This window comes from Coffea arabica, chromosome 5c, assembly GCF_036785885.1.
Source record: "Coffea arabica cultivar ET-39 chromosome 5c, Coffea Arabica ET-39 HiFi, whole genome shotgun sequence".
Lineage (NCBI taxonomy): Eukaryota > Viridiplantae > Streptophyta > Magnoliopsida > Gentianales > Rubiaceae > Coffea > Coffea arabica.
The window spans coordinates 45,745,433-45,759,635 of NC_092319.1; the positions used below are offsets into that span (position 1 = coordinate 45,745,433).

General features: G+C 37.6%; 2 protein-coding genes across 2 annotated transcripts; both read right to left on the reverse strand.

Moving 5' to 3' along the window:
• Positions 1–1,470: 1,470 nt before the first annotated feature.
• On the reverse strand, positions 1,471–6,919 carry LOC113691021 (uncharacterized). Its single transcript, XM_027209189.2, has 7 exons — positions 5,800–6,919; positions 4,638–4,874; positions 3,684–3,773; positions 3,072–3,221; positions 2,815–2,939; positions 2,463–2,592; positions 1,471–1,856 (listed from the first exon to the last, which is right to left on the reverse strand). Exons 1-7 carry the CDS (start codon positions 6,355–6,357, stop codon positions 1,731–1,733), a joined length of 1,416 nt encoding a protein of 471 aa, XP_027064990.1. The 5' UTR covers positions 6,358–6,919; the 3' UTR covers positions 1,471–1,730.
• A 2,219-nt stretch (positions 6,920–9,138) lies between these two features.
• On the reverse strand, positions 9,139–13,379 carry LOC113688856 (BES1/BZR1 homolog protein 4). Its single transcript, XM_027206664.2, has 3 exons — positions 12,682–13,379; positions 9,587–10,326; positions 9,139–9,511 (listed from the first exon to the last, which is right to left on the reverse strand). The coding sequence occupies exons 1-3, from the start codon at positions 12,895–12,897 to the stop codon at positions 9,508–9,510; spliced, it is 960 nt and encodes a 319-aa protein (XP_027062465.1). The 5' UTR covers positions 12,898–13,379; the 3' UTR covers positions 9,139–9,507.
• Positions 13,380–14,203: the final 824 nt, after the last annotated feature.

The window sequence follows — 14,203 nt, forward strand, 5'->3', positions numbered from 1 at the left end:
ATTGTGCAAACTTCTCCGCCCAGAATGTCCCTTTCATGGGGGTTATATAAATACTTATGGTTCTCAGCTTTGTTAATGTAGGTGAGGGTACAGTGCTTGTCTTCAGATGGTAAGGTGACTGCACGTTCAAGCTATCCCACCATGCTACAATTCAAAAGTCAACCAATAAGATTTGTTGGGACCATATTTAAAAGTCCCCTTCTTCTTGCTGGTTTTCAATCAGAAATCCAACACTTGAAAATAGGCGTCATGTACTTTACAGAGGGATATGAGCCAACTGCTTGCTTTAAGGTGATAATTGAACAGAGAGCAGAATATGAAGCAGGCTTTGGTATCCCAGAAATATATGCTGCATCACTGCACATCGAATCTGAGCTTCCCCAGATCAAAAGGATGATACGGTATTGGAGGAGATCTGTATTTGTATGGATCAGCATTATAACATTCCTGACCGAGTTAATTATTGCTCTGATCTTTTGTCGGCCAGTTATTTTTCCGGGAAGATCAACAATAAAGGTGGTCGGTGCTAGAAGTAAAGTCTCTCATGGTATAAAAGCATTTGAGCCATTGGCTGTCTCAGAAAGAAGTACCACCACCACCACCACTTCTTGTTGAACCTGCTACTTTGCTTCTGATAGTTACATCATAGTTTTTCTGATATATTGACTGCTTTGTACCACTGAAATCTTCCCAGAAATATTTAAATGCATCATGAGAATTATAGTATCACTTTTTGCAGGCCACAGGGCAAATCATGTCTTACGTACATTCTTTTTCTTTCAAGAAGGATTGTAATACTCGTCCTTACTGTGCCTACTTAACCGTTGTCTCCTACATTCGAATATACAGTCTTCAGTCTGTTCTTCTGCTCCCTCAAATTAAATGCAGCCTCAGTTGAACCCTTTACTGATATCTTGTTGGAAAAGGAAAGGAAGTTCATGTCCTTGCAAAGCCATTTCTGCCATTTCTGTCATAGATTTATTGTCAAATGAAGAAAGCAAGTCATGATATATATATATTTCTCCTCCCGGTCCTGGTGAATGTTCAACTGAACATTGCTATAAGAATAGTTAAGAAGGTTTTCCTATGCCCACTGGACAAGATTTTTTTCAGTCAGAACATGAGAGCAGGAGGACTGCAGCAGCCAGCTACTGCTTTTGTCATTGTACTTTTGTCCATGGATTGATGGAAAATATGAATGATACAAATTTCTCTTTTCTTCGTCATTAAGATCAATTATAGGAAAGGGTTGCATTTCTTATAAGCATACCCCGATAGCAAGGAGAAACGGAAAAAAAAAGTTTTTTTAATTTTTCCAAACACAAGGAAAACTAACCTTCCAAGCAGACCCCAGACCCCAGACCCCAAAGCATACAACTTTACCTACAATAATTGAAAACAAGAAATCTGAAAGTTCTCGAGCCATCATCTCCATATAAACAAGGAGAAACATACAAAGTAATAAACACATTAGGATGAAGGTCAATCTTGGCATTCCAAAGGACAATCATTCACAATGAGATATATACAATTTTCTACACAAGTATTTATTCCTGTATTTCCTCCTCCCTCCTAATTCCTTTTTTTTTCCTTTTTCTTCTTTGGCTTTTTTAAAGAGGGTTCAAGGAGGGAGAGGGGGGGGGGGGGTTAGGGCATTGTGATGAGGCTGTGCTTCTAGAAGAAAGGACAATCTGGAGTCTTTACAAACTTCGGTAAACCTATCAGAAACTTTACAACTCGATTCCACTATTCAACTGAACAGAGAAGGTCGGCCTGCAAACATCACCCAAAGGAGTTTCAACTTTGACAACTATCCCTGAGCTGCCAACGTTTCCATTCCACTTGGACCTGCCAAGCTACATAGAGGATGAAAAGAATTTCAAGTCAGAGGAGTAATTATGGAATACAAGGAGAAAACGGAAAGCAGAATCTAGTGACGGTAAAACAATCTGCTTCATTAGCAAACACCATATCTAGTGACGTTCTTAAAGCAAACAGCAAAAACAAGCATCTTTTAAAAGATAACAACACTGCTGCAGCATGTCTTATTATTCAGCATAGTAAGCCTGCGCTGTTCACAGGGATCTCACGGCAGAAATTATAGAGTACAAGAGTTCAAATTTTGGTTTGGATGCAAGAAAATTCAAATCCAAAAAGAAGAACAGATAGATTCCTTAAAACTAAATGATATATTTGGTCATGAGCTCCGAAAATTTGAGGTAAAAACTTTAAATTCTATCCTCAATAGACTCCAAAACTAGATGTGTGCTCTCTAATATGATTGCGCTTAGCTAAGCACACATCAGTCAATTTCCTCAGTCACACTCTAATTCACAGGTCCCCTCTTCCTAACACAAGCCTCAGCCCATTACCAATTACTCTTAAGCTATAGAAAACCTATCAAGCGTCAACAATGTAATACAAGAAAGCCAAAGTTTATCTGTAAAATAGGGACAACTTACAGAAACTGATGCAAATGCAGAAGGACGATCAACAAGTGCGCAGCCACAGATGAGGCTTAGTTCCTCCTTCAGACTGTGTGTAAATTCCGCTCGCAATCCAGGATTGCTTCCACCAAATGTAGGGCACAAACTGTACATTTGGCATTTTATGAATAGGCAAAAAAAAAATTTCACAAACCATTCTTGCATGTTAAATATTGAATGAACCAAAAATAAATAGGAACCAGAAAAGAACATATCCATAAGTTAAATAACAAGAATGTAATTTTGTCAATATCCCAATGACAGTGAAAATTTTCACTCAAAACATACATAGAGCTAGGCACAAGAAGTGTAGTAGATAAAAATTTACCTGAACTGGATAGTTGGTCTGACCATGAGCCCAGATCTCTTCCAAGCTAAAGACTGCGCCAGGCCCAGGGAGAATGACTTATCAGGCCACTGCACCATAGGTGTAATGCATGTCCCCCGCTTATTCTGGATAAATCCAACCATTTATTAGCTTCCTAAACCAAGCTGTAACTTGGCTAAGTTCCAAAAGAGAGGATTATAATCAAACAGAAAAAGCTTGTCCAGGCATTTTCTACTCTCACCAACTCACCAACTCACCTTACAAGAGAAACTGAACCTCATCTCTCCTGGATATTGACCCTGAGCTTGAAGAAGACCTCCACAAAGAGGCAGAAAAGCACTGGTAGATATGCCCTCGCCAGATATATAGGTTATTTGGCCATTCGGAAACTGTAGGTCCATGAATGACTATAGAGAGAGAGAGAGAGAGAGAGAGAGTCAATAAGCTACTCTGCAGAAAGAAAACCCATTTCTTGAAATACTGGAAGTGCATCATGCAGAAATATTTGCACCAGAGGTGCAGTTAATACCCATCAATCAAGCTGCATGGAAAATGAAGCAAGATAATTGCATTTTGAGAACAAGCAATAATACTTAGTCCTTACTTCTCCTTCTAGAGCTCAGATTTCAGTTTCCCGAGTTAAAAGCAAAAATGAGAGAATGATATTAACAGACTGAAAAAGACAACGAAAGCACATTCATGAACTTTTGGTACGAGCACTCTCTTAAATTTTTCATAATATTCAGCTTTCTCCCTTCTTCATATCTTCCGTGGGATGCATTTGACAGTACCAATTAATTATACCAGCCAAAGCGAGCCAGATACAGAATAGTTAAAGAGTACGACACAAATTACAGAATCATACTTACACAGGCCAAAGGATTGAGACATATCATTGACATCAAGAGCCACCTCCTATGCTTAGACCACATCGCTGGACATAGTGAATGCATTCCATTCTGCCCATAGCCCATAAGAAACCAACTTAATTTAGATAAAACCAGAAAAAAAAAAAAGGCAAAGCTTAAAGAGCATATGAAGCAGATAAAGTCCAACTGAAGTGCAAAAAACAATTTCATTAAAACACATGGATAATTAGAAGGCAAAATTTAAAGTCTTATTAAAGATGATTCACGTGAAAGTTAATATGAGGAACGTCTAATAGTAAAACAACTGTGAAGACAAGTTGGTTAGATAACAAGCAAATCAAGATGCCCTATACAAGTTAAATATCAGCTTCAAATTTCCATTAAAGAAAGTTGGCCACTACTGAGAATGCACAATGAGCTGAAGCAATATGCACACTCCCATCCTTCCCTGCCCGACCAATCCTCTCTCTTGCACACAAAAATAGACATACACAGCAAATAAGGAGCATCACATCAAGAGATGAACAGCATCTCCAAACAAAGTTTAAGTTTACCTTCCATACACGTTCTACATAACTCCATGAAGTTATCAATAGGTCAAACATTCTATAACTGCATAAAGTAATCATCTTTACACTTTACATATAATCTACAAGTCATAAATGGGAAGCAAGCTTTAGAACATTTGCCAAAATTCCCCATTAAACAGCTCTTAAGTAGACAGAATAGACAACAATGCAACCACGTTAAAAAGCTTATCAACTGCAAACATGTGGTGGAAATAAATTTTAGAAGTTGATCCAACATTTATGACATCATGGTGGCAACTGATTTTAGATGTTGATCACAACATCTAAAACTTCCTGTTCAGGTCCTGCAACATTAATTTTGCTCTCGCAAGGAAACCAGACTTTAATCCATACACAACAGAATGTACAAAGATATTAAACTTACCTTCCTGTCATAGCCATACCAAAGCAAGTGTTGCTTTGACAAGTGAACTGGCAAAAGAAGTGTTGAATCACGAACAAAAAGAACTGGACCGAGCTGGACGAGGAACAGCGAATTATCGTTTCGAGATGTAGAACTACTTTGTGATGCCTCAACTCTCCACAAGTCCCCCCTCGCCACCAAAGAGCTTTCTACACTTCGTGTCCTACTTTCATATGTCGACGTAACATTAATGGTACCCTACATAAAATAATTTGCCCATCAAACAGAGTAAATGGAGTGGAATCATACATATCAGCTCAGTTTTTTTTTACAATTTTGGTCTCATTGTGACAAGAAACAAGGTTCCAAACCTATTATAACCTACCTAAGAAAAATCAGAGTCTAGAATCTGGCTTGTAGGAATATAGAGAAAAAGCTAAAATAAAACTGAATGTCTTTTGACCTGAATCAATATCACAGATTCAGGCTTTTCTTTTTCCCATTTTTGTCTTTCAACAACTGCAATCACCGTATCGTTGATGTATGTTAGAATGTAAATATGAAAGCAGCCACATCACAAGCAATTGCTTTCAAGCATCACATTTTGTCAGATTACCATTAAAGATTGGCATTAATTAGCCATTTAGAATCTACTAAATGACTGAATAATGAGCTAACCACAAACTGCCAGATAACAAAGCTGAAAAATTCAAGGACAGCCTCGCAAGAGAGAGAGTTATTTATCAATAAATTTGTATCCTTTTTTATAATAAAGAGAGCTATGCCAGAAGCAAGTTACATAATTAGATTTCTCTAAGCTAGAGCACCGAAATAAACATCATCTTACTTATATTAAGAGTCAAAAACTTATGCTCCATTAGATTTATCTCAATCAAATGTTACATACTTGTCAACTACAAGAACAAAGACTTAGGTTTTGTTCAATGTGCTGATAGGCACAGCAAAGACAATATGCCCTAAAGTACAATATGAAGCACTTGTGTCTATTTTTAACGATAAAGTCATCCCACTGAACACAACACAATTACCCAAAACTCCCGTTTACATGCTACAGTTGAGCTCAATCTGTTCAGAAATTAAATTGGATTCATTAATTACAGGCTTGGCATGCACTATAGTATTCTATAAACACTTGTAACTCTTTTATCTGTTCAAGTTGTACCTGTGATCTACCAAAGAGTTTTGATGCCTTCACATTAAGACCAGCATTTTCTTCATCTGTACACCCCTCAGCAACCAGTTTAGTTTCCGTGAACCCATAGTCCCTAAACCGTTTGGCCACTGATGCCAAATCTTCTTGTAAACTAATACCCATATCATTCCTCTGGCTATTAGCCTCTGTCTGCAATGACACCACCACATTCTCTTCATGCCGAAATGGGACTGGCAACCTCCTGAAAAACTGTTGAACCATGCCGTTAACACAAGCACCAAAATCCACCCCAGCCTGACCTATCCTATTCCCAATATCGAAAATCGCAGAAACCCCATTAATGGCTGAATTGTCCACAGCAAGTCCAAAATCCCTTTTCACAAAATTCTGAGCTGCAAACTCCATATCAAAAAGCTTAGGCGGCTGCGAATTTGGCCATGGAAATGACGGCGGAGTGATATGAGACTGTATCAAGCCAGTAAAACCCTGAGCTAACCTATCAGCTAAATCCTGACCATGCCTTTGAACCTCTTCCCATGCATCGAATGATCTCTCCACGGACATCATTTCCGCAGTTCAAATATCCAGTTACTTATAACCTAATAATTCACCAAACAGATTATATAGCTAAAAACCAAGCCTCCGCCAATACTTCAGCAACCCAAAATTATTTAACCGAAACGAACAAATCATAATTCTCACACTCAGATCAGTATCCCAAAACCAACTAAATAAGCCAAAATCCTAAATTTCGAATACCAGCCGCAGAGCTGAGCCAAGGATATCCGATTCACAGCTTAGAACTGGAACAAATGCAAAAGAACCCAGAATTCTTTTAGCTCGCTGGGTATTAATTCCTACTCTCGGATTGGAAAATTAGGGTTTCTGACTGAAACTAGGGTATAGATTTCTTCACTTTTCGGGTAGCTTGCCGAGCTGGAAAAAATTGTGTGCAGTAAAAATAATTTTGCGAATTGGATAATTTTTTTAAGAGGAACGAGAATCGAGGACGAGAGAGGTTTCCAAATCGATCCAAATGCTGAAGATTTGAAGATAAGAGCTGTGACGACTGACGAGTTCAAGACTGTTAACTGATTTTTTTTTTTTTTCTTTTCTGAGGAACGCTTTATTTTGGGATTTTGTTTATCAGTATTTATTTTTATTATTTTGGATATGCTCCTCTTTCATGCCACGTTGGTGGTGATCCTTGCTTGCACTTCTAGAGTCTCGAGAAGAGAGATTTGTGAGATATCATTATTATTATTTTTTTTTTTTCTCGGCTGTATCAAAGAATAAAGATTTCGTCTTCTATTGAGAGCGAAAGTTTGGCGTTTGGGCCCAGAAGGTCAAAGGACCTAATGACCAATTTCCCACTTTTTTATTATTTTTTTCTTTCCCCTTTTTTTTTGGGATATTTTGTCCTGTTTTTGTCGAGGAGACGTGGAGGACGGTGCCCAAAGGTTTATACATAATTTTTTAAAAACAATTTTTTCATATATATTGATACAGTGATGATATACAAACGAATATAATTCTAAAAAATCACATCTACACAATATATTAAAAACAACTTCAAATATATAAAAAAAATTTAAAAATAAAATCTACACCCTCTTCTTCTTCCAATATACAAGAAAGGGGAGGGGAAGGCAGGAGGAAGCAGAGAGAGGATGGTAGCCAACGGTGGTATTAATTTTTAAAAAATATTTTAAGAATTCTTAAACTTTAAAAATATCACAAAATATATTCTAAAAACACCACTAAAAATATTTAGAGTAACATTTTTTTATATACATTATTATAATAAAATATTTTAAAAACATCCCAAAAACCAACTCTTCCAAACAAAGCAAATTTGTCTTTATAATTAGATAATATTGCACTCACCATCTTTGTAGTTTTTTTATTTGTGTCTTTATCCCACTAAGTCAACATAATTAAAAACAAAAAAAAAAAAAACCAATACCACCTGTCACACTTGATCAAAACCAGCCTATAAAAACTCAACTTTTCACACTTGATCATTTTCCTGTCTTTTTTTTTTTTATTTCATGGAAACCCACTGTTAAAGAATCCTTTTTATCAACGGAAAAGTAATTAAAGAATAACAAAATCATTACTACTATTATCTTAGACAGCAACGGCATGACCTTTCTATTGAATTGGATGTTGGCTTGCCGACTGGAATTGCATTCACACTCAATAAACTGGCATCCTAACATTCCTGGTCTTCATAGCATTATTATTATTTTTAGGGTTAATTACATTTACCTCTCCTGAGGTTTGACCATATTACCAATCAATTCCTGTAATTTGTCCAAATAACGATCTCACCCTTTGAATGATCAAACATTTAACAAAAACCTCCCTTAATGCCCAAAATGCCCTTATTGAGGCCATGTTGCATTAAAAAAAGAATATATTTTTATTTTATTAACTCTGAAGCAATCCAAAAAAATAGAAAAAAGTTTTTGCTTATTATTTTATAAAAACCATATCTTTGCTTCCATAAATAGTTTTGAAGCAATAATTATTTTAAATCTTAAAAATGAATATTAAAAATTAGATAAATTGAAAGAAAAATAAAAAAAGAAGAAATTATTTTAATTCCAAGAGTATGGTTCAAATTAAGAAAAACATGTCTTGTGCTATCCGCAACATGATTTGAACCACAAATTAATCAAATTTTTGTTTTAAAGAAAAAAAAAATTGGGTGAATTTAGCTCGTATCATCACCACGGATCAAAACATGCCTTCGACAAGCTTTAGTCGGCTTCAGCCAAACTACGGCCCACTTGCTTCAACAAATAGTCGCATAGCATCCCCAAACATATCTTCAACAGAGAATGTCTGTGTTGGAGCTCTTGGGCCCCCGCGGGCTGTAACTTGCAACTCCCTGATTTATTGGACCCCTAACAGCTCTAAATGGACAGTTAGAGAGAGCAATTAGACACACATAAATTACAAATTTTTAATTAAATAACTTCATTATCAGTTCTTGAATTTTCATATATCTGAAAGAACTTTTTTCGATTCATAGGGAAATTTAAAGCCTTACAAGACCTTTTTTTTTGGAGTGACAAGTGTTTTGGATAGAAGATCATTTTAAATATTATTGAAAAAAATTATTGTAATTTTTTTTTATGGCGTTATATATGTAAAATAAAAATAATAATAAAAAGTTTATGATACAGTCAAATAATTTTTGGAGAAAATATCAATTTTTAACCGAACACGACCCGAATCCGCTTTGCTGATTGGCTTCCTAATTTTTTTTTTTTTTTTTTTAAGTTAGTGTTTAGCTTCTAAAGATATACTCAACATCATCATCATCATCATCATCCAGCCTTTGGACACCAAAATGTCGCAATCTTGAAATTGAGTGAATAAGTCACTGAAGAAACACAGTACAGAAGAAGCCCGACTAGCTTGAACCATTGGAATATATAAAAATTCATAAGATAATTTGACATTCAAAGCTTCCAATTGCAGACAAGAAAGAAAAAGCCACCAACCCTTTCTCCTTGAGGGCTTGCTTTCAAGCTTACCAGCGATGCAAAGTCACTTCACAGCTCAACAATCATGTTGTAGGCTTTTGACGAGAGAACCCAGGATGACTGCAAACTAGCTCCCCTAAAAACCTCGACTCCGATCCTTTTCTGACCTTCAGGATGCATTAAAGGACTGCCCTTTTATTCGCCCTCCTGATGCATACATTCATCTGCATAAATCAAGAAATGAGCAAAACGAAGACCTGTTTTCAACATCTGTTTGCTATACATTCATGCCAACAAACCTGGTTTTTGAGCTCCCAAGGGTAAGCTCAAGATCATCTGAGCCACAATCTTCATGGATCCTCTCTCCTTCCCATGGCTTCACCAGACCACCTTTAATGCTTCTAAATGCAAACTCATCGGAAATTACTTCAGCCATGGGAACATCAGAGCCTGCAGGTATGGCGGGCGAGCAGGTCCCACTTTGCCCTGGAGTGCACATGTGAGAGCCAGTGTGTCTTAGCGACTCGAATTTGAAGGCAAATGGATTGGCGGAGACAAGGCTGAATGTAGGTGAAGTTGGTCCGCCTTGTGGAATTTGCATTCCAGCAAACCATTCTGAATCAGGAGGGGCCTGACGTCCAGGACTGGGAGGTGTAGATAACGGAAGGAAGGAGCTGTGAGAGCCCCAGCTAGCACGAGCAGAGGAATCATCCCAGTCCGTCTTCAATCGAGGAGTCCGGGCAGTAGGGGAGCTCAGGGGAGGGGTAACAGGTGCACTTATGGACCCACCATGGCAAAGGAGTTGGAATTTGGTGGAGGATGTCGAGGAGGAGGAAGACGAGAGGTTCTTAAGCCATGGGATGAGGGAATTTCCATCACCATTGATATTTGCAGCATATGGGGAAGAAGCTGGACTTGGGAAGGAAGAAGAAGCAGGGCTTGGGTTGTATGACGTTCCAGGGCTTGGGTGATAAGATGAACACGGGCTTGCTGATGTTGATCCACCCATGATATCCATTCTGTCCACCGGCCTGCATCCCTGTAAATTAGAAAAATGGTCACTGGAAGGCTATGTGAGTGCAAAAGGATTTCAAATAAAGAATTAAATTCAATCACCCATATTTTTATTCATCTAACCTACAAAACATAGGAGAAAGCTTTTGGCGTCCTGTTAGTATCTCTCGACATTACTGTTTTTCCCTTCATCATATCATAGTAACAGAACAAAATGACATACTACTTAATCTTGATCTCTTTGCCACTATACTGTAGACACAATGAGCAGCTGACATTTTATCCAGCATTATAGGAACATAATTGATATTATGCCACATGCATCGTATTGAACTCCCCTAGTCTCTCCTGTACGATAAGCATTGCACTTCTTTGATACCCTATTTTCGATATTTTTCTTTTAGAACACAGTTCAATATGAAGCGACTGATGCATTTTCAAACTCTCTTCAAGACACCGTCTTCCACTTTCTTTGTTCACTCGGCAAGATTTATGATATCCAAGCATTAATAAAACAGGTATTACCACCCAGCTGATCCAACTCGTATGGTCTATCACAGCACAATAACTGTCCTTAGCTAAAGTGAAATATGTCAAGGAAAGCCTTTACCAAAGGTATATATTTCCTGCAGCTGCATATGGAGAGCTGGTAAACATATTCTACCCTATTTTCTGCACCAAGTGTTTACCCTATTTGCAAGTGTATCAAGATCAAGAACAAGCGGTTTTTTGACTTTTTGTCTCAAATGCAAGTAAACTTCATTGTGAAATTGCACCAATCTTTCTCTTATTAACTTCAATCACAACAAATTTCTTTAACCCTTTTGACTGCCCATTCAGACTAGAATGATCAGTTCAGCTGAATTATTAGTAAGAGATAGCCAATTGCAATGCTAGCAGGTCCTCAGATTTCAAAGCATACATACAAATTTATTAAACAGTGTCTCACATTCCAACCAACCTTCCCACCAACCCCCCAAAAAGGCCTTGTGGAGAAACCAATAGGAAAGGATTCTAGAACTCGTTCATTTTTTGTATTTATGTGTAACCTAATATTACGTACGACTACCATCTTCACTGTTTCTGAATCCTAGTTATTGTACTTGTGCCATATTACAATTGTGAAAAGAATCAGTACAATTCCCACAAAAACAGTAAGAACCGAAAATAATGCAACTGTCCTCGAAAGCAAGTATCGTACTAGCAACTTCGAGTCCTTCACGAGAACAGCACGAGATCTAAAGCAAGAAGCCCAATTTAATACTACTTTTAGCAACTACTGGAAAAGGGCTTCTGTCGCAAGTGAAGAAAGTAAAGACTAGTACACTACCACCAGAAAAAGATGTTTGAACCAAATCCGCCAAAGGTTAAAAGAGAATGAGATGAGATGAGAGAGAGCCTCAAAAGCACATTATTACCAGACCTCCTTGTGACCCCTGAGAGGCCCACAGCTACATGGGAATCCCCAGGCTAAATTTTAGCAAAACTAAAGGGACATTTGTTTTCCAAGATCCCAATGCTACACTCTATAAACTAGCACTTGCTAACTGATAAAACAAAGATAAGAGATTTAGTTTAACAAAAGTTACTAAAATAAAGAGTTAAAGATTTGGATTTTTGAGCTCAGAAAGAATATGGATTTTCTAAAAAGAAAAAACCATGTTGGGAATCTTTGAAACTTACTGGTCAACAACAAACAAAAGCAACAGAGCTGGTGTAATGTCTGTCTGCTAAGCAGCTGTGGCGCCCAGTTCTTACAGTGCAGACAGGATCTAAGGCAACGTAGACTAGGGAGGAGGAAACAGCAGAAAAAAGGACGAATACGAGAATCTAATTCTACCAGACAGTAAAAACAAAGAAACAAAAGTAAAAAGTGATACTACTAATCATCCAACATTAGCAAACACCTGATGGGTCAGAACTCAGATGATCTCCACACTAATCTTTATCAGTAATACTACTTTTTTTTTTTTTACAGTGGCAGTAAGTAAACCAATTGCCACCGGCGTGCGTTAGCATAACAGAACAATTCTTTGCAGTAACAAAGGAGAGCGTGCGCTTACGCCATATGTGCTAAAAAAGGAGTGATGACGCGGCAGAGAAAGGAAAAGCCGTTCTAACGGCCCAAAAACAAACCCGCTAAAATGCGCCTGCCGCCAGGGCAGTTGGAGGTGTGGTGGTAGACAGCTGGCCATTAGCACTCGTAGACCAGGAAAGAAAAAGAGGAAAAAAAGAAATGGGAGATCAGGAAGCTCATCTGCTTGATACAATTCTAGAATTTCTTGTTCCTCAATTATCACCGAAAATAAGAAAAAAAATGGAAAAAGAAATTAACATGAACTGGGAAGTTGAACGTGGATAAGGGGGGGAGGGTGCGTACTTTCCGGTAAGTGGTGCCGTCGGGCTCGACAGTCCAGCCGGCCTCATTGCAGAGGGCTTTGAGGACCTCATTATTGTCGCAATGCTTTGGGAGTTTGTAGTTCCCGTACATTCTCAAGCCGGCGAATATATTGGCCGCGATAGCTCTCCTCCTCCTCTCCCTCCTCTTGTTGTTCTCCCTCTCCTTCCACGTCGGCAGCCTCGTCCCCGACGTCATCTTCCCCACCCCAAACCACCACTGCCACTGAAAAAAAAAAAAGAGCCCAAAAATCCCAAATAAAAATGAAAACAAAAAAAATCACTACTATCAACAAAGTGAACTTCTCACTTTATAGATGATCGTGATTGGTGATCCGAGGTGGGATGAAAAGGGATGAGAGGAAGGTCGAAGAGGATGAAGTAAACTGTGTAGTACAGCGGGAATGAAGGTGGGAAGGAGGAGGAGCAGGCTGCGAAGGTGGCAGAGCTTTATGCATATGCTATTAGCCTAGAAGTAGTAGTAGTAAAATACTACTACTATTATGCTATGCTATGCTACGCTTAGGAGGTGATGATGAGTCTATTTGGTTGGACTCGTGGACTGAGGAAGAAATGGCGGAGTGTTTGATTGAAAGGGGGATAGATTGGCGAAAGTGCCCTTTTACTGCCCTCCCATCATGGGAAGACGGACGAAATGTGGAAGCTGAAAAGTGTAAAAGAGACTAATGAATGGAATGAATCAATCCATGTGCTTTGATTTTTTTTTTTGACTATTGTCTATTGATAATGCCAATGGGGTATGCTTTGAAATGAAACACACATTTTCAGTTCGTGTTCTTTTCTCTTTTTCAGCGGCTAATTCTGACCACAGTGAGTCTTTGATTCTCATTGACCACGTTTGGAGCAAAACAAAAATTTTTTTTTTCTTAGGAACAAATTGGTTTTACTTTGTATTTATTTTATATATATAGTCTTTCAATCTAATCTTGTGAAGCAAAAAAGTTAAAACAATTGAACAACGGACATTTAATTACTTTGATAGTGTATTATTTGAAATAATTACTGTAATATTTTTTGTGATGTGATGTATGTGAGATAAAAAGGTGATTGGGAATATAAAAAAGTAAGTTGGGAAATGTATTTATGATGCAAGCGAAATATTATTATTTGAGATAATTTGGGTATCCAAACACTCTCAAAAGTTAAAACTATTTGTTTGAAATCATCTGGGACTATACAATTAGGGGTACTTACTTGTTGGTTAAACATTATTAATTGATTGTATAGTAAGATTGCACGCTAAAGGGTGTTTGGAGAACCTTATAAAGTTTACAACTTCACGTACCAAAGCTTCACATGTACACATGTAGATGACCTTTAATTGTTCAACCTCCAGTTACTGCTTTGAAAAGTATATATAGGAGATTAGCGTGTTTCTAAGCATAAAATTACATGGAAAGTTATTTAAATAGGTCTGGTCTTGTAAACTTACATAAGTTAAATGTTTGTATTTTTTTTTTTCTAGACGACACATATAACAGTCA